A 21,766-nucleotide genomic window follows, 5' to 3' on the forward strand; every position below is an offset into this window, starting at 1 on the left:
GGTTTTGGGAGATGCGACAGTGGATAGGTGGCGAGTAGTGGCGATCAAAAGCGTTGCGGTGGAGGAAGACGGTGGATCTCGATCAGAATCTGGAGTTCGGAGCTCAGGTCGTATTTTTGCGTTCTGTTCGATTTCATTTCATCTACATGTGGCCCAATTAATAGTTAAGGCCCATGGAGAAGACATCATCTATTAATATGAAAAGAGACCGTATGTATAAGGCCCTAAAGGCCTAAAGTCTAATAAATAGTTATGTCGTACTAGGAAGATGTCAATAACTCAAAAAAACACCGTCAATGAAATTGTTCCAACGTGAGTTTTTGTTTTTGCAATAGTCCCTTGGTCATTCTTTCTAATAAGCACTAGCAGCCAAACAATAAACACACAAATTTTACAGTATATTCCAATTAATCTCATCTTGGACATGGCACAATCTTAATTTAGACATGTATTCTAAAAAATATTTAGCTAATCATTTTTTTAACGATCATCCTCCATTTAATTCTTTGTAATACGTTTTCTTTAATCAATGAATATGCAAACTTATTTTACAAATTAGGCAAGAAGGGGACAATTAACCAATCATAATCCTTTTGTCCGAAAATCAGTTAATTATAACACTAACTACACTTGGATGGTTCTAATGGTTACGCTTGAGGGACAGAAGTTGCCTGTCATTTTTAGAAACATGAACCTCCGATATTTCTCTGATAATCCATTGAGTATATTGGATAATTTCACTTTTATAATAGAGAAATGTTTGGAGAATAACAACGTTGAGGTCCACTATATCGAGAGAATGAAACAATTATTCTACTTTAATAACACTAATAAATGACTCAATCACCTCCCCTGTTCTGTTTGATGGGTGTACGACAATTATACGTATGTTTTTAACATTACATATCTTTACGGTATATTATGTGCAAATACAACCTTGATGAAAGAAAACAATATATGGATGTTCTTGGTGGAGAGAACAGTAAATCAAAATCAGATCGCTGCTGGAGAAGGATAAAAAGATCCTTGCCACATTTCGATATTGTTAAAAACAAGCGTTATTTAATATCGAGCTCCTCAAACCTCCAAGAAAGTGTCACATCAATAACATGAACTATCACTGCAGATGAAGAAATTCATTTTCAATTGTTGAGAGAATATCAAACAAACAAATGCATTGCTATTGTTTCATTTTTCCTCTAGAACTTTTTCTTCTGTTTTTCTCCTTGAGCTTTTGCTTCTATTTTCACCTTCAACTACTATTGTAAATTGTTTTCATTAAGTTTTTTCAAAAAAATTCCCACCTAAGCAAAGCCATAACTGATTAAGTTAATTAATGGACCTCCAAAACGACATACAAAGTCACATATATACTAGCTACAATACGTACGCAGACATAAGAAATCATTTGAATGCAACATGAATCCCAACAAACTACACATGAATCATACTCCTTACGTTTTATTAACATTACCCATTACCCTAACTTATAACAATATTTTTAGTGGAGAAATACCCTATGATAGCCCTAAAAAAAGTTTTTGTCACAGATATAGTTTTCAAGGATCAAAATAACCAAAATGTTTCATTAAAGAGGTAAATATAGACTTATACCCCTAGGATTAACTAATCTACACTTTAGGGTAGATGTTTAAAATTTTATAAATAAAAAATAATACTAAAAATTTGAAAATAAAAATATTTTAAATAGTTTCAAAAAGTATTTTCGAATTTCAAAAAAAATTTCAAAATTTTTTATTATAAAAATGTTCAAATTTGAAAAAAAAAAATAATAATCTGAAACTGCAAAGAAGACTTATTAAATGAACATTTTGGTTATTTTCCACCTTAGAATCTCTTTTTGTAACAAAAGCTTTAAAATGGTCTATTTAGGAGAATTTTATTCTTAGTGTCACGTGCACATAATATAGACAAACTCAGCTAAGTACAAAGCATAAAACAGTGCTTGATTTTAAAATAAAACCTGCATATAAACCAAACAAAACAAATAAATACTCCTTAGTGAAATTAATAAATAACTCAAACATATTGATAAATTATTTTGGCAAACGGAACACCGAGTTGATCCCCCAAACTTAATTACTAAACTATTACCAATGTAAGAGGATCATTGTTAATTTCAAAATAATTTATAGCTCCCCTACGCTACAAAAATATACTCTCTCCATTCCCGAAAGTAAGATTTTCTAGAATTTTTAATTTTATTAAGAATATAATAAATATTTACAATTTAATTTATAATTTATTTTTCAATACATTTTTTAATAACTATCCACCAATAAAATTTGATTAATTCAAATATTCACAATTAATGTTTCTCAAAAGTATACACCTTAAAAATATAGAAAATCTATTTTGGTGGAACAAAAATATACTCTAAAAGATCTTATTTTCGAGAACGGAAGGAGTATGTCTTATAATTAACTCAATAAAATTTTACAACTGATTACACTACCACGCCAAAGATGAAACGTCTTATAAATATAAATTTTACATGACTATAAATCAAAACCTCCAACACAAAAACAACAACTATCTGTTACACAAAATATGTAACAAAATGAAAGCAGATCAACCAACATCAAGTTTCGAACAACTCATTCAAAACATCCAATGAGATATCATCTCTAGAGTTATGTAGTCGTCAAGAACCAACATCCGACATGTCATGCCATCATCTCTAACACTGGCTGAAGCTGCTCAAAACAGCCATGATAACAAGAATTTCACACTCAAAACTATTGACCATCCATACACTTGCAAAAAAAAAAAAAAAAAACTGCATATCAAATTTAAAAATACAATAGAATACAACACATAAATAATTGAAACAACATCCCGCCCGTAGGGCGGGCAAACCACTAGTTACTAATAAAAGTGAAACATGTGTCATCAAAAATTTTCAACGGGTATTTAAAGTACCTCAGCCATCTATCTTCCTTATTTTTCTATATTTTTATCTCGTTAGATAATTCTCCAGAATTTGCCAATGGAAAAGCTCTTATAATTAGATTTAGAGATCTCGAATTTTTTATATATACCTATTTTATATAAAATTACATATTTTTAAGAAAAATAAATGTAAAGAACCAAAAAACTTTTATTATTTTAATATAAAATTTTATTCTAAAATTAATAAGATAAAATATAAGTTTTGAAAGTCCAATTTTGTTCCTTTTGAAAAGTACATAAATTTATTGAGCCGGCCCTGCTCTTACATGATTCTAACACTGCTAATTGTAATGAAAAAGTTCACTTTACAAAATTCTGATTCTCGTTTTGTTTTGTAGACAGCAAATTACCTTACACGCGTACACATATATACATATAACTTTTAACGACAAATGATATACATGCCATATTAAGAAACCAATGAAAAAGAACACAGCTAATCTCTGAAATGAAAAATAACGATAAAAATAGAAACAATAATTGAGGATAGGTCTAGGCATAAAATCCATAATCCGAAATCCAAACTGAACCCGAACCGAAAAACCCGATCCATACCCGGTCCGAAATGTAAAAACTACCCGAATGGATCTCGTAAGGTGGTACAAAACATATCCGAACCCGAAGTGTTATTAACCGAACCCGAACGGATAACCCGAAAACCCGAAAAAACCAAAAAATCTGAAAAGATATCCGAAGAAACCGGTCCGAATGTCCAAACAAATATACAATGTAATTATATGAAACATGAATATATACTTCAAATATTCAATTTCATATTTATTTTTATATGGTATCTAGCAATAAGTATTTAAAATTTAAATAACTACTTTAAATACTTAATTATATATAAATAAATATATATTTCTTATGTTTTGCTTTTGAATTTTAGATTTTATTTCCGGTATATCCAAACCGATCCGATATAACCCGAATCCGAATGATATATGGTTACTTTATTGGTTCTATGATGTGATACAAAACCGATCCGAACCCGATGTGTTATATCCGAATCCGACCTGTACTTGCAAATTTACTAGAATGGAATCTAGGAGGTGTTATCAAAAAGAACCGAAATCCGAAAAACCCAATCCGAACGCCAACGGGTACCCGAACGCCTAGATCGAGGGTATGAGAGTTAAACTTGGGATGTATACCAATTATGGAAGTAGTCGCCGGCATATTATTATTATTTAAATGTGTGGTCCCTATGAAAGTTAACTTGGCCATATGATCAAAGTATACGACGTCTCACGTGCCTCAAGCGTCGGGTCTGGCATTAATTATATGAGTTGTCAGAGTCCGTGATACAGTTTGAGGGATGGATAGATTACAGTTCCATATTAACTCTTTACATTAAATACAATTTGAACTACTAATTCAGTAGATAGCTCTTTTGTTTTTTGAGTTCCCATTATATCAATTTATCCTCCTCAAAAAAAATATCTATCTATTTATATAGAAGAAGGTTTCCTCTCTCCTGGTTGAGACACATAAGCATCCACGTCATAAAATCGACTCCTCTAAACGCGACACGTGTTCCACACGAATGAAACTCATCGTTTCATTTAAGCTTGAGCCAATTGGGCTTTGATCGTTAATATATCTGATTTCTTTAGTTTGTTTACGTTTTGAATGGGTTTTAAGTTTCAATAACCGGATATCAATTAATAGGCTTCAATATTAACTGCAACAATTGTTTTGGGTTTAGGAAGCTTGGTCAAACTGGCTGCTAATACACATGATGAGCCTAACAACTCCAAACGTCATCTTCAAAACTATAGACGAACCTTTCTAGAGCTCCTTCAATGCACTATTTCTCATTCAATGCATCTCTCTTTTCCCAGTCGGTGAAATACAACTATAAGTAGATTAGTCTTCAATCTGTAAAACTCATCATTTCATTTCTTACAGTCATATAAACTTTGGCAAACCAGAATGGTGAAGAATCCTTCTCTCCTCCTTGCTGATTTTAAAGCAGTCATAAATAGATTAATCTTCTATCATTTCTCTTCCTGGACAACGAAACCTCTTTTTGCTTGCGCACTCATGAAGCCGTTTGCAGACAGACTTTTTACAGAGTATGAGGTTAATGTGAGACGAAAACAGCTTTGTGTTTTGCGGCGGACGATTCGGTTAAGACAGATGCTTCTTCCTAAGCTGGAGAGAGGTGATGAATCAGATGATGGAGGCATGGAAACCAGTCCTAGATTTACCAGAGGAGGCTTCTCCACCAGGATAAAGGTGTGACACGCTCTTGACTGATGTAAAGGTTGGCCTCCTCATCTTCCCTCGCAGTTCTTTTCAGTTTCGGATTACTTAAGAGCAATTCTGATATTTACAATTTCATAAAGTTAATTAGATTAGATTGATTTTTTTTTATATTTTTTGGTTAACCATTAAGGGTTTGTAAAATCATCAACCCATGTTTCGTTTTCTCATTTGTGCATCTATTTAGTGACAAAGTAATTAAGGCTTCAAAATACACTTTTCATAACGAGATTATAAAGGCGGGATATTGGTGAGCATAGTTAATATATAAATCTCTATCTTTTGATTGGTACAATTTCTTCACCCTACTTCCAAATTAACGTTTTCACCACCAAAGAAATACATCTGAGCAATTTAGCTAGAATATAATGTAATTTTTGTTTAATTATGGAATCTTTATAGGTTATGAAAAGTAAGTTTGATGTACTTAAAAAACATTTTCAAAGAGAGTGTTCTCAGAAGTAGCTGAGAGACAAAGCTATGAGAATCTAGCGTGAAAAAGCACATTTGTTGCAGTTTGGGAAAGACACAAAATGTGAGCTCCGGAAACATCTTGGAGAGGTTTCTCCAAACAACTTTGCGCGAATGAATAGGCTACTGGGGTAAAAGACGGAGAGATTGCGAATCTAAAAGATGAGGATAAGGTTGATCAGTTGATCTTAGCTCGCTGACAACTAGAGACTAAGGAACTTGAATCTCAGTGTAGCATCCATTCTTTGTTTTTATTTATTCTTGAGTTATGTTATTGTTGGAAAGTTTATGTCCTTACCTTACAAATGACCATTGTTCCACCTGTAGAAAAATCAGTTGGAGAAACAAAGATTTTCTAAAGTTACAATTTTAAAGCTCTTTGGCTAATTTATAATGTTATTTTGAGAAACAGGTCCGTAAAACCAACAACTCAAACTGCACCGTCTGATTTTATTCTAGGGTGGGGAACTAACTGTGTTTAGTGATTTCTCTGCTGAGAAATCCAAATATCAGAGGAAACAACAATCAATATGACAAACATAATTTAGGAATTCTATGTCAAGTCAGCCGTGTAAAACGCAAACATTATGACGACTTTGGCTGTTTAAATGAATTTGAATGAAATAAAAAAGTATACAAAATTTTTGGACTTTTGTTGGGATTGTGAGAAAGTTAAAGGAGAAAACTTATTATACCAAACTTTGTTATGTCTTTTATATTTTTTTGCAGATATATATCTTCATTGTGTTCATGGTCGGCCACAATCAAGAAAGTGAGAAATAACCTTTTTACAGAATGAGCATTCTCTTCTTTCAATCTCTCTTATAGGGTTACAGTATTTAGCGGCAATAAAGCGACCCAGTAATAAATCAGGTGAATCGTGAACATCCTTACATAATCTCTCTGTCACCTCAGTCATTGTATATTTTTCTCAAGAGTTATGTTCTCTTTAACCTGAGGTTTATTATGAGTAGTTGTTGATCTCTCTCCATGTTATAAGCTTCCTCCTGGTTTTGAGGTATATCATTATCACATTTCAGGTTGAGCCCAGAGTTGAAGCTGAATCATGGTTTGTAATTGGTGGTTTTAATGAAAACTTTGTTGTAATGGGAGAATGGTTAGACGGTAGTCCTAAACAGAAGAAGAGATCGAGCTTATTCACGAGGTGGTCTTAGTGAAAGGATTGTTGTGAGGGCCGGTTTTATCCGAGTATAAACACTGACAGCATTCTTCGGTTTCTATGTTTAACCATCTCTTCTCCTGCTCTTAGCTCTGCCTAGAGTCTCCCGTTTTCCTCTTAATATTTCTTTTCATGCGTAAATTTGATTTATATCATTTTGGGAATTCGATACATCTAACCGAGTTTGGTATACAATGTGGAACTACACAAAGATTGTAAAAAAAAAGTGGGTGTGGGCCGTGTGGCAACTTGGAATCACCACTTGATTTCAACCAACAATATAAAATCCAAACATTTAATTATTACGAATTGAATCAAAGATTCGATATTATTTATATTTAATAGTTTAATTTATATTTTAATTATGTTGATCTTACAACAACACTCATACAAATAAAAATATATTTCCATTTATACGAATTACAATGACAAACATGAGTGCCATACCAAAAAAAATAACAAACATGAATGCGGTTTTTGTTGGTAGAGCATGAATGTTATCAAATAAACTATTATGGCTCTGATGTCCAAACCAAATAAAGCATGAAGTAAGGACAATATATTACAAGATGTATTATGTAGTCAATGACGGTTCTCACGCTGAATATTCTAATATCCTACATAACTAATTAAACATGGCATAGAAATAATGGTTCACAAATGATATAACCAACCCCCGTTGAAGTTAAAAACAAATGTCAATCCAAACATTTATATTTACAAATGCTCATTCAAATATAAGATATTTCTATATTATTTTAACGTTACTGTACCGTCCGTAGGGCGGATTTACCCAAGTATATATATATATATATTATTCTCCTCACCTCCCCTTTCCCCGCAAGCAACCCACACCCTAAATACTTCTCTGCTCTTTTGCGCTTTCAAATACATCTCTGTGCTCACTGAGTATAGAGACATCCTTTAAGGTAAACATGCAGAACGATAGGGAAGCAAAGGAGGATAAGAAAAAGATGAAGAAAGAATCAGTGTCCCTGATGGGTTTGTTTAGCGCAGCAGATAAAGTTGATTACATTTTGATGTTCCTAGGTACTTTCGGGACGTGTGTTCATGGTGGTACACTTCCACTCTTCTTCGTGTTCTTTGGGAAAATGTTAGACTCACTTGGCAATCTTTCTACGGATTCTAAAGCCATATCCTCCAGTGTTTCAAAGGTTTCTCAGAAACCCGCTATTAGTGGATGTTTATGTAGTCTCTTTCTTGATTATGGTTCATAACAATTTGGTGATTTTTCTATTCCAGAATGCTCTGTACTTGGTCTACTTAGGGTTGGTCAACTTGGTATCAGCCTGGATGGGTAGGTTTCTAGCTATATTACCGAGTTTTAGTTGTGTTCTCATGTTTAAATTTGGAGTGCTTGTATTGGCAGGAGTTGCTTGTTGGATGCAAACAGGGGAAAGACAAACAGCACGACTGCGTATAATTTATCTCAAATCAATTTTAGCAAAAGACATTACTTTCTTCGATACAGAAGCTAGAGATTCAAATTTCATTTTCCACATCTCAAGTGACACCATCTTGGTTCAAGATGCAATTGGCGACAAGGTAGTTTCTCAAATACATTCCCACCATTTACGAACGATAGTTATTTTAAAAATGACTTCAAAAAGATAATCTTTAACTTTTTGTTCATTTTAAATTAGTAATCGTGAAATGTATATTTTCAAAACTCTTAATTAATCTATTATTGGTTTAAAATCATTAGAAATAATAAATTACAGAAATAATACATTTATAATTAAATTTTAATTTTTTTTTTAATATGAACGAGCAACACACAAAATATATTATATGAAAATAGGAGAATGAATTAATTAGGGCAAACAAATGTAACTGAAGAAATTTTTCTGTTTTGTATCAGACTGGCCATGTTTTGCGTTACCTATGTCAGTTCATCGCTGGATTTGTGATCGGTTTTTTGTCAGTATGGCAACTAACGCTGCTCACATTAGCAGTGGTTCCATTGATAGCAATTGCAGGAGGAGGATATGCCTTAATAATGTCAACCATCTCAAAGAAGAGTGAAGCTGCTTATGCTGATGCAGGCAAAGTAGCAGAAGAGGTTAGCATTGCTTCATACGTGCGTTTGCATTTACATGTGAAAAACGTTTTCACAAATAAAGTCCCACTAGCTTAAGACCCGCGCAATTATGTTATATATAAAAATAATTTTTATCTATTATTATTTATTTGTATTCATTTATGTATTATGTATATAATTAAATTAGAGTAAACACATAAATCAAAACAATACATCTTGTTTATTTATCTTGTTTATTTACGATATTTTTTTGGTAAATAAATCAAAGCAATCATTTTTTATTTTATATGACATATAACTAAATTTCAATGACATGGACATAGATATATAGTATATTTTAATATAAATATTTATTATTGAGAATTCACACTCATATGATAAACACAAAATTTTAATGTGCGATTTTTTGAATACAAATTTCAAAATTAAAATATTAAGATTTCAATATTTTTTCAATACAAATTTAGAAATTATCATATTTAAGTATTTTTATATGCTATATAGTTTAATTTTAAACTATATTAATATATAATATGAATGTCTAGTAAATGAGACTTCATATTCATACGATTTATGATCATTTGTATCTTGTTATTACCAAAAACAGTTAAATCATTTATCACAATTTTTTTGTGGGACACATTTGACGTTTTTAGTAATTTATAGTCGTTTTAAAAATTCAAAACATAAAATATAAAAAATTATTTTTTTATTATATTGTTAATATGGTTGTTTAATATCTTTTAATAATATAAAATTAAACAAAAATAGCTAAGATACAAAAATTATTATCAAATATTTATTATTTATAATCATTAATTGTCATATATATATTAATCATATTAGGCAATTCCGTAGCTTTTATTTAAGGAAAGTGCGAGAATATTCTTTTGTACACTATTTATTAACTTAATAGTTAGTTTAATAAAAAGTATAATATAAGTTAAGATGGACCAACATATTTCTCTAAGAATTCTGAATTTCATTCTCATGGTGGCACGTGGCTATAAAACAATGTTGTAATGTTTCTCAATTAATATATAAGGGATTGTAAGAATATATTTTTAAGTTCTTTTATAAGAATGTTAATATAGAAAATGTAAATACCAACGCAAAACTCATTTCGTTTGTGGTTGAGTTTATGATTTTAGTTAACGAATAAAGTTTGTTTGACATGCTAAAAAGATCAACCAAAGAAAAACATGCTAAAAATTGTGGATTTAACTATGGATCGAAATCTCTTTTTTTATATTTCATTATGAACACTTGGATCTACAGGTTTTGTCACAGGTCAGAACTGTGTATGCATATGTGGGAGAGGAAAAAGCTGTAAATTCTTACTCAAAATCTCTCAAGAAAGCTCTGAAGCTTGGTAAAAGGAGTGGTCTTGCTAAAGGCTTAGGAGTTGGATTAACATATGGCCTCTTGTTTTGTGCTTGGGCTTTGCTTTTCTGGTATGCTAGTTTGCTTGTACGCCACGGCAAAACAAACGGTGCAAAAGCCTTCACAACGATCCTGAATGTCATTTACAGCGGATTGTAAGTCCAAAAAAACGTGAACTTTTTGCTTGAAATGTGACATTTCATAGTATTGATCCATTTGTTGCAATTTTACAGCTCCTTGGGTCAAGCCGCCCCTAGCTTATCCGCGATCTCTAAAGGCAGAGTTGCTGCTGCAAATATATTCAGAATGATAGGAAACAAGACTCATAAAGGTTCTGAAAAATTAGACAACGGAACAACTTTGCAAAATGTATCTGGAAATATTGAGTTTCATCAAGTGTCTTTTGCTTATCCTTCCAGACCAAACATGGTTTTTGAGAATCTGAGTTTCACCATAAATTCAGGCAAGACTTTTGCATTTGTCGGTCCAAGTGGTTCAGGGAAAAGCACTATCATATCATTGGTTCAACGTTTCTATGAACCCAAGTCCGGAGAGATTCTCTTAGATGGGAATGACATCAAGAGCTTGAAGCTGAAATGGTTGAGGAAGCAGATGGGTTTAGTGAGTCAAGAACCGGCATTATTCGCCACGACCATAGCTTCCAATATTCTTCTTGGTAAAGAGGATGCACATATGGATCAGATTATAGAAGCTGCTAAAGCAGCCAATGCAGATAATTTCATTAAATCATTACCCGATGGTTACAGTACTCAGGTAATCTACTCGAACTTGCATAGTCATCAATTCTTTTATTTTTATTTTCATAGTCATCATGTTGATATACCTTAAATCTAGTATGACACGTTAGTAGTATAGTGAGCTGGAGATCTCGCTGACCCAAAAATATAGGGTCATTTTTGGATGGACCACCACGATTATTAATTCAAACACTTGTATTGGCTTAGCTTAGAACGGATATATATATAGCATCCAGCATTAAATATATTCATCATTTAATAATAATAAAAAATTGTGGACAAATACGAGTGAACCATATTAAATCTTTGTATCATTTACTTCTTTTGTTTATCATATGTTTTCACGTGGCTCTGAATGGTGATCAAAATGAATGTGTGGGAATGACTAATTTTTCTCCATTCCTTCAATTTGACGCCATTTATAAAGAATATTTTTTTCCCAAATGTTCATTCTCATCCCCTATATATTAATTTGGAACACTACAACATATTTTCGTAGACATCACGTTCTTAAAATCCTTAGAAAAATAAGTTGGTCCATATAAATATATATTAAACATTTCTTTATTAAATTAACTATCAATTTGATTACTAGTGTACAAAGGAATATTCTCATTTCTTTCCTTAAATAAAAGCTATTGAATTACCTAATATGATTAACATATATAAATGAAAATTAATGATTACGAATAATATATATTTGATAACAATTTTTGTATCCTTTTTTTTTCTTAATTTTATATTATTAAAATAAATTAAACAATCACATTAAGCATAAAATAAAAAAAATAAGGTTTTTCTTATATCTTATATTTTAATTTTTTTAAATGACTATAAATTACTAAAAATGGTAAAAGTCCCACATTAAAAAATTTGTGATCAATGGTTTAACTTTTTTTGTCCAAGCAAGATACAAGTGATCATAAGACGTACGAATATGAAGTTTCATTAATAAATATTCATATTACACATATATATATACACATATTAATATCATTTAAATTAAATTATATACAATATAAAAATATAAAAATATGTTAATTTCAAAATTTGCATTGAAATATTATTGAGATCTTAATATTTTAATTTTGAAATTTTTATTGATAAATCTCAAACTAAAAATTTTGTGCTTGACGATTTAAATTTTTGTTACATCAAATATACAAATGTTAATAAAATCATGAGCAGTAAGTGTCAATAATAAATATTTATATTAAAATATAATAAATTTTATCATTTGTATTCGTCATTTTACAATCGGTAAAGATTGTATTGTTGCAAAATAGTAAAACCATTTAATGAACAAAAAATAGTATTAAAAACTCACCCCGCACATGTGTGCTGGTTATCATCTAGTTCCTTTTAATTTAAAGAATCACTAGATTTTGATCAGCTCTTTTAAAGCGTAAGATTATTTTTTTGTTTATAAAATTATTAACCTGTTTGTTAGTTAATAACATAAATAAATAAAAAATCTTTTTGTTCAATCCGTTGTCACTTGATAAATATTTTGTACATTCAATGAAATAACCTGGAAAACAATAATTATAAAAATGACTACTCATAAATCGTAGGTTGGTTTTAAAAAAAACAACATTATTTTAAGTTTTTAAATATTAATTTTATGAGTTTGTTTACGTTGATGACAAAAAAATATATTAATTTAAAATAATTAGAATTTATTAAATAGGATTTATGTAAAATTACAGTTTTCTAAGCGCATATATTAAGAATATTTATGTAATATCAATTTATAAAGAATTACATTTAATTTAAAAATATATAAGATAAAACTTATTCCAGTATAATTTATTTTATTTTAATATTATCTAAATTTTTGAAAATTTTGAACCGTATTAACTTACTTTGTATATAATAAAAACGAATTTTGACCTGTATATATAGGAAATGAACATATAAATAATGAAAAATCTCATATATATTAATCTTGGAGCATTACAACATGTTTTTGTAGCCACATGTCATCATTAAGAAGATTCTTAGAATTCTTAGGAAAATAAATTGGTCCACATAAATGTATATTATACTTTTTATTAATTTAACAATCAAATTGATTAGTATTGTAGAAAAGAATATTCTCAATTCTTTCCTTAAATAAAAGTTACGGAATGGGAAATTTCATATTTACCACTTTCAAGATATCACTTTTCATCTTTACCACCACTAAACGGACATTTTCAAAAATACATTTTTCATTAACTGGCAAAAAAATCTTATACATTTGTTCTCAATATATATAATAAATCATTATTTAAATAAATAAAAAATAAAACAAAAAATAAAAAAATAATGTTTTGTTTATGTTTTCGATTTATACTTTTCAAATTCGAACTTTTTTATAATTTTTTGTTTTTGAATTTTGTTTTTTGAATTTTTTTATTTTTTTCAAATTTTATTTTTGAAAATCGAAAATTATGTTTGAAACTATTTTCTAAATTTTTTTTATATTTTTTAAATATTTATTTATATATTTATTAGAATCCTAAATTTAATATTCCAAAAACTCTACCTCACCCCTCAACTCTAAACCCTAAGTCTAGATTAGTTAACCGTAGGGTATAAGTGTCTTCTACCATTCATTAAAAGTGAGAGTAAAAGTGATTAGTGTAGATAGAGATGGCAGTTCAAGGGCTTGCCCGCGGGCCTGACCCGAAAAGACCCATTGCGGGGCGGGATTGGGCAAAGATATTGTGGTCCGTTTAGTTGCGGGTCTCGCGGGACAGGACCGCGGCGGTACTGGGCCGAAGCGGGACGGGCCGAAGCGGGATGCGGGCAAACATTGAGGCCCGCTGCACTTTTCTCACCGAGAACAGAGCTAAATGGTGATCGGGTGATGACTATGGCCTATGGCCATTATTGCTCTCTATGTTTTTTCCCTTTCGATCGACAATCACAAGTTCTTGTACACAACTCATCTTTTTTGCATGTGATCAAAGACTCGCCTTCTTCTTCTCTTCTCTTTTCTTTTCGTTTCTTCATCTCTTTCCGTCTCATCACTTTTTCTTCTTCGATCAACGACCACAGAGCATCTTCTTCTTCTCCTCTACATAGTAGAGCGTCGTCGACATAGTAGAGCAATAGACTACACCGAACTACATCCAAAGCTCTGTTTTTTTAGTACAGAACACACTTCCTCAACAGATACCTAATTATCCAGCATCCATGTTCAAAAAATCTATTAATAATGCATTTACTCTTATCTTTGTTCTCTACAGCTGCTCCCATGGACTCTTTGAACAATACTGCTGTCTCCAAGCCCAGCTTCAAAAGCAGAGGAGATGAGAGCATGCTTAAGATCACTAAGACGAAACCACAAGTAAGAAAAACGTTTTATGTTTAAGAGCTTAGATAACAAACAAGAAACTTACATACGTTTGCGGCATCTGATTTGTTAAGAAACAAGCAAGATGTTGTTATGTTTCTTGATTATGTCATTATGTGTTTCTAAATTTTGTCCCTGAATATTCCAAAGCCTTTTGTTTTCTATAGCTGAACAACCAATCGTGCATGTTTTAATGTTTAGAGCTAATGAAAAAAATTAGTTTTGATAACTGAACAAGAGTTTATATATATATTTTGATGTTTGTTTCTGTGTCCAGACGCAAGTGAGTTATGTTTGATCATATTGTTTCGTTTATGCAGGTATGATGACCCGACGTCCCGCGGGCCGACCCGCAAAGCCCATGTACTATGCGGGGCGGGATTGGTCAGCCCTCGACAAGACCGCATCCCGCGCGGGCCTGTCCCGCTGAGACCCGTTTGAACTGAAGACCGCGGCGGGGCGGGACGGGACGGGACGGGAAGACCCAATTGCCATCTCTAAGTGTAGACATGAAAATTGGTACTATGAATGTGGTATTTGTGGCAATTTTCCGTTACGGAATTACCTACTGTGATTAACTTATATATTACAATTAATGATTATGAATAATATATATTTGATAACAATTTTTGTATCATCTCTCTTTTTTGTTTAATTTTATGTTATTAAAAAATTAAACAATCACATTAAGCATGTAACAAAAAATTAGATTTTTTTCTTATATGTTATATTTTGAGTTTTGTAAAACGACTATAAATTACTAAAAATGGTAAAATTCTCACATTGAAAATTTTGTGATCTATGGTTTAATTTTTTTTGTTCAAGCAAGAAACAAATGATCATAAATCGTATGAAAATGAAGTTTCATATTATATATATATATATATATATATATATATATATATATATTAATATCATTTAAATTAAAGTATCTACTATATAAAATATATAAGTATTTAATTTTAAAATTTGCATCAAAAAATTATTTAGATTTTAGTATTTTAATTTTGAAATTTGTATTAAAGAATCTCACATTAAAAGTTTTGTGGTTGACGGTTTAAAATTGTGTTACAGCAAATATACAAATGTTAATAAAATCATATGAGTAGGAAGTGTCAATAATAAATATTTATATTAAAATATACTATATATATATATATATTTATGTCAATATCACTAAAGTTTAATTATATAACATATAAAGTAAATAAAATGATTTATATTTATTTATTTACTAAAAACATGATTGTAAATAAACAAAAGATATTAGTTTTTATTTATGTACTTACTCTTGTATATATACTTTTTTATATACAAATTATTTTTTAAATAGGTTGTTCCTAATATGTTATTTGATCCTGTCAATCCCAGAAATACAGTTCTTCAAATCGAAGTGATTTTTAATATGGAAGCACTATATATATATATATATATATATATATTATTTCTGAGATTAAAGGATTTAGTCTTAATTTGTATTCCTAAAAAGCTTTTAATGAAATATCATGACAAGATTCCAATCACCTCCTTTTGAGTTTGTTCGAAGAGTGAGAGATTTGATCATTCGTCTAATGTTTGTTTCTCCATATATAATATCATATCTATATATTATAATTCTATCTATCTATTATAATTGTAAGAATGAGAGATTTGAACGATTTATTATAAGTTTTCTAGTTTATCATTTAATAAATCAAACAGTTCTTAGTTTATACAAAGTTTACATGTACTAAAATGGTAAAGTATTATATATTTTTATCGGTATATTCTTAAGTAACTAAACCTCAAAAGCGTAGGTTAATAAAATAAGTAATTTTTGTTGTTGTTCTAGAATTAGATGATTTTTAGACCGAACTGGTGAATATATACTAGACAAACATTTTATATTCCGAGTCTGCACTTATATTCTATAACAACTTGATATATTAGATTTGAACACTAACTTGTGAATAGAGTTTTTCAGTGATTTTCTTAAAAATTTTGATTCTTAAATATGTATCTGGAGTGGAACTAATCTTTACAGATGTCAATCTTTTTAAATTGACACTTATAATTCACCGAATTCACATAAAAATTTAAAAAAAAAAAGAAACAAAACTTATATCAGTGAAACAAAAAAGAAAGTGAGAGCCCAATTTTATAGAAGTTGAAAATGAAATCACTTATGGAGAGTCAAAAGTAAACAAATCGAAAGCAGAAAACCTAATCCCCTTTTGTTATTTTACAATCAATGTTGCATATTTGGTTTTGATGATTTGTGTCAGCCGCAAAACTATTCTGACCACATGCACCACAATATGTTTTCTTTATGTGCATATGAAGTGTTAAAATAATTAAAATGAGTTGCAATACGTTAACTCTTCAACAACGATGATACATTTAAGAGACCAACATTTGTATTCGTCATATTACAGTCGATAAAAATTATAGTGTTGCAAAATGTTAAACCATTTAATGAACAAACATTAACATAAAAAACTCATCCCGCGCATGCGCGTGGATTATCATCTAGTCGTATATTATTTGGTGATATATATTTCGTAATTTTTTGTTAAAATTTAATTATATAGTTAATATTCATAATTCACGTATCATTAACAAAAGAAGAAACATAAAACGTATCATATATTATTAATACATGTAATGTTATGTAACATAAATGGTCTGAATAAGTTTGATAACTTTTTGGAATATTCCTTAAATAGATTTGTTTGCTGGCTGATTTTGTTTAATAATGATTCCCTAAATTTAATGAGTGACGCTTTGTAAATAAATCAAAAAACAAGGACATAATTTTACGATGGATTATGTTTTAATAGTATAGATAGATCAAAACTATTAAATCAGGCAAGGAATAATAAAGAATAAGTATCCCCTATATATTAATTGAGAAGCATTTGAAAAATTAGAACCTTAATTTTTTATTAATTAAAAAAAACCTCAAATCCTAGGTGTCACTCTAAATGCCTTCTAAATACCATTTCAAAGAATTCTAGAACATCTAATATAAAGTATAGTTTAATCTAATGGTGTCACATTATTCCATAATTATATAACACTAAAGAACATTATTTAGCCTAAAATATAGGAAGTGTGTATTCTGTCCTTAAATAAAAGCTACGGAATTACCTAATATGATTTACATATATATGGCAATTAATAATTATGAATAATAAAGATTTGATAACAATTTTTGCATCCTTTTTCATTTTTGTTTAAATTTATATTATTAAAAAAATTAAACAATCACATTAACCATATAATAAAAAAATTAGATTTTTTCTTATATGTTATATTTTGAATTTTTTTAAATGACTTTAAAATTACAAAAATGAGAAAACCTTATATGTTATATATTTTTTTAAAACGACTTTAAAATACAAAAATGAGGACATCTTATATGGTATATTTTTCTTATATGTTAAAACTTTCTTATATGTTATATTTTGATTTTTTAAAACGACTTTAAATTACAAAAATGTAAGTTTTCCTTAAGTATACGACTAAAAACATTAAAATGACAAGTATCAATTCGATGGTTGATTTGAAAGCTTTCAAAACCATATGGAAGATAAAAGTCAAAATAATTTAACTGTGGAAATAATACTGTTCATTTTTTTCAATAATGTGTTCGATGGAAAAAATAAGGTTTTTATGTCATAATTTGTTTAATGTCCACTAGAGAACATTATATTAACCTAAAATGTAAGAAGTGTGTATTCTTTCCTTAAATAAAAGCTACGAAATTACCTAATATGATTAACATATATATACAATTAATGATTATAAATAATAAAGATTTGATAACAATTTTTGCATCCTTTTTCATTTTGTTTAATTTTATATTATTAAAAAAATAAACAATCACATTAAACATATAATAAAAAAATTAAATTTTTTCTTATATGTTATATATTTTTTTTAAAACGACTTTAAAATACAAAAATGAGAAAACTTTATATGTTATATATTTTTTTAAAAACGACTTTAAAATACAAAAATGAGGACACCTTATATGTTATATTTTTCTTATATGTTAGATTTTTTCTTATATGTTATATTTTGAATTTTTTAAAACGACTTTAAATTACAAAAATGTAAGTTTTCCTTAAGTATACGACTAAAAACAGTAAAATGACATATATCAATTCGATGGTTGATTTGAAAGCTTTCAAAACCATATGGAAGATAAAAGTCAAAATAATTCAACTGTGAAAACAATACTCTTCATTTTTTTCAAGAATGTGTTCGATGGAAAAATACAGTTTTTATGTCATAATTTGTTTAATGTCTAATCCGATCAACCCATGATGTATTAATTATAGTTTTATTCCATTATTTTTAATAAAAATTGATCTGATCCATCGGAAAGAAATTATAAAATAACAACAAAAAATATTTTATATATATAAATAAAATGATCAAAAATATAAAAGAAACTATCGAAATATATACAAATAAATTCACCAAGGCGCAGATCTTATCCTAGTTCTTATTATTTTGTTCCTCTTCAATTATTTTTCTCTTTGTCCTATTATTTCTTTTATGGTCACCTTTTAGAGCCACTCGCATAGCACATCTTTCATATATCCACTTCCTTGTTGGTCACACCACTATGATAGGTTGGAGAAGGAGGAACTCAGCTCTCAGGAGGACAGAAGCAGAGGATTGCCATTGCTCGGGCGGTTCTAAGGAACCCAAAAATATTACTGTTAGATGAAGCAACAAGCGCACTTGATGCTGAATCAGAAAAGATTGTTCAGCAAGCACTCGACAATATTATGGAAAAAAGAACAACAATCGTCATTGCACACAGATTATCAACCATCAGAAATGTTGACAAGATTCTTGTAATGAGAAATGGTCAAGTTATCGAAATCGGTAGCCACGCAGAACTGATATCAAGAGGAGGAGATTACGCTAATCTTGTGAATTGCCAAGAGCCAGATCCTCAATCAGCTATGCTGGAATCTTGTAAATCTCTGGCTGGATCTTTAAGTTCAAGAAGGGTTGCTAGTTCAAGGAGGACTTCAAGCTTTAGGGATGATCAAGAAAAGACTAATGAAAAAGATTCAAATCAAGAAATTTTAAGCTCATCTTCTATGGTATGGGAACTTATAAAGCTAAATGTTCCAGAGTGGTCCTATGCATTACTTGGCTCAATTGGTGCAGTTCTTGCTGGAGCACAGCCAGCATTGTTCTCCACGGGGATTGCTTACGTGTTAAACGTGTTTTATTCGCCTTTTGCAAGTGTGATTAAGCGCGATGTCGAGAAGGTAGCTATTGTCTTCGTTGGAGTTGGAGTTGTAACACCTCTCATTTATCTCCTCCAACATTATTTCTATACACTTATGGGAGAGCGTCTTACTTCTAGGGTTCGCTTATCCTTATTCTCAGGTATGCACATATTATTTAAACATCCTTTATAGAGCATAGCAAAAATGAAACAATGGCTTTGGACCCCCCCCCAAAAATTACTTATTTGGAATTGATTTGATTCTTAAATGTTTATTTTTCTTGCAACATTTGCAGCGGTTCTTTCGAATGAGGTTGGTTGGTTCGATATGGAAGATAACAACACTGGCTCACTCACTTCAATCTTAGCTGCTGATGCAACTTTGGTGAGGAGTTCTCTAGCAGATCGCCTCTCAACAATCGTCCAAAACCTCTCTCTCACATTCACTGCATTAGCAGTTGCCTTCTTCTATAGTTGGCGTGTCGCAGCTGTTGTGACTGCTTGTTTCCCTCTTCTCATTGCCGCTTCACTTACCGAGGTAACTCAATAGCTTCAAGCGCCACTGAAGTTGCTTTAGAGTAAACCCTCCTTGTGTATCTTCCCTTGATCTTGAATCTAATAAAGCTTGATATGTGTTATGGTGCAGCAATTGTTTCTAAAAGGCTTTGGAGGAGATTACACAAGGGCTTACTCTAAAGCAACTTCAGTGGCGCGTGAAGCTATTGAGAATATAAGAACAGTCGCTTCCTTTGGTGCTGAAAAGACAATCTCGGAGCAGTTTGCTTGTGAGCTAAGGAAACCCACCAAGAATGCCTTTCTAAGAGGTCATATCTCTGGATTTGGATACGGTTTGTCTCAGTGTCTCGCGTTCTGTTCCTACGCTCTTGGACTCTGGTACATCTCGGTTTTGATTAAGCGGGAGGAGACGAACTTTGCGGATAGTATCAAATCTTTCATGGTATTGCTTGTCACGGCTTACTCCGTAGCGGAAACACTTGCTTTGACACCAGATATCGTGAAGGGCACGCAAGCACTCAGGTCGGTTTTTAGGGTTTTACAACGAGAGACTGAGATACATCCGGACAAGCCTAACTCAATATTGGTCACTCAGATTAAAGGAAATATAGAGTTTAGAAACGTGGGCTTTGTGTATCCCGCAAGACTTGACATCCCCATTTTCCAAAACCTAAACCTAAAAGTTTCAGCCGGGAAAAGTCTTGCGGTCGTGGGACCTAGTGGTTCGGGAAAGAGCACGGTGATTGGTCTGATTATGAGATTCTACGATGTGAACTACGGTAAACTTTGCATAGATGGCGAAGACATAAAAACCTTAAACCTACGTAGCTTGCGGAAGAAGCTAGCGTTAGTCCAGCAAGAACCAGCTCTCTTTTCAACAACCATACACGAGAACATCAAGTACGGGAACGAGAACGCGTCGGAGGCAGAGATAATCGAAGCCGCGAAAGCTGCGAACGCGCACGAGTTCATAAGCAGGATGGGAGAAGGGTACAAGACGCACGTGGGTGAAAAGGGAGTGCAGTTATCAGGTGGTCAGAAACAGAGAGTGGCTATCGCTAGGGCGGTCCTAAAGGATCCTTCAGTGCTTCTCCTTGATGAGGCAACGAGTGCTTTGGACACGACCTCGGAGAAACTGGTCCAAGAGGCGCTTGACAAGCTTATGAAGGGACGAACCACGGTGCTGGTGGCTCATAGGCTCTCAACCATAAGAAAAGCAGACACGATCGCTGTGTTGCACAAAGGAAGAGTTGTGGAGAAGGGAACTCACAGAGAGCTTGTTTCTAAGTCGGACGGATTTTATAAGAAATTGACGAGTCTTCAAGAAGTGGTGTAAAGTGAAAATTGAAAACAAGGAATTACTGGCACAGCATGGGACATGCATCTAGCTTTCTCGTTGATACCGCTAAATTATCACATAGTTTAGTTAATACATTATATATATGGACGTCTATTTGAATTTTTTAATAAATATACACGTATTTACACAACATGCTTGATTGTTATATATGCATCTAATTTAGCACACATAAATTAATTTTAACGCGTATAGAACTCTTAAGTTATCACATTGCAC

The 21,766-nt window shown here is 31.0% G+C and overlaps 1 protein-coding gene and 1 long non-coding RNA gene across 2 annotated transcripts; both read left to right on the forward strand.

The window, feature by feature from the left end:
* Positions 1-3,974: 3,974 nt before the first annotated feature.
* Positions 3,975-6,960, forward strand: LOC125586959. Its single transcript, XR_007323495.1, has 2 exons — positions 3,975-5,242; positions 5,644-6,960. It is a non-coding gene; the product is annotated as an uncharacterized LOC125586959 (long non-coding RNA).
* A 662-nt stretch (positions 6,961-7,622) lies between these two features.
* LOC106417318 (ABC transporter B family member 14-like) lies at positions 7,623-21,680 on the forward strand. The gene is made up of 9 exons (XM_048756933.1): positions 7,623-8,067; positions 8,156-8,210; positions 8,283-8,458; positions 8,775-8,975; positions 10,233-10,492; positions 10,571-11,111; positions 19,061-19,835; positions 19,971-20,212; positions 20,321-21,680. The coding sequence occupies exons 1-9, from the start codon at positions 7,828-7,830 to the stop codon at positions 21,524-21,526; spliced, it is 3,696 nt and encodes a 1,231-aa protein (XP_048612890.1). The 5' UTR covers positions 7,623-7,827; the 3' UTR covers positions 21,527-21,680.
* Positions 21,681-21,766: the final 86 nt, after the last annotated feature.

This window comes from Brassica napus, chromosome C5 (assembly GCF_020379485.1).
Source record: "Brassica napus cultivar Da-Ae chromosome C5, Da-Ae, whole genome shotgun sequence".
Taxonomy (NCBI): domain Eukaryota; kingdom Viridiplantae; phylum Streptophyta; class Magnoliopsida; order Brassicales; family Brassicaceae; genus Brassica; species Brassica napus.

Coding starts and splice junctions, on each gene's coding strand:
- LOC106417318 (XM_048756933.1), top strand. CDS start 7,828: ATGCAGAACGATAGGGAAGCAAAGGAGGATAAGAAAAAGATGAAGAAA. Junction 8,068..8,155: donor TATCCTCCAGTGTTTCAAAG/GTTTCTCAGAAA, acceptor TTTCTATTCCAG/AATGCTCTGTACTTGGTCTA. Junction 8,459..8,774: donor AAGATGCAATTGGCGACAAG/GTAGTTTCTCAA, acceptor GTTTTGTATCAG/ACTGGCCATGTTTTGCGTTA.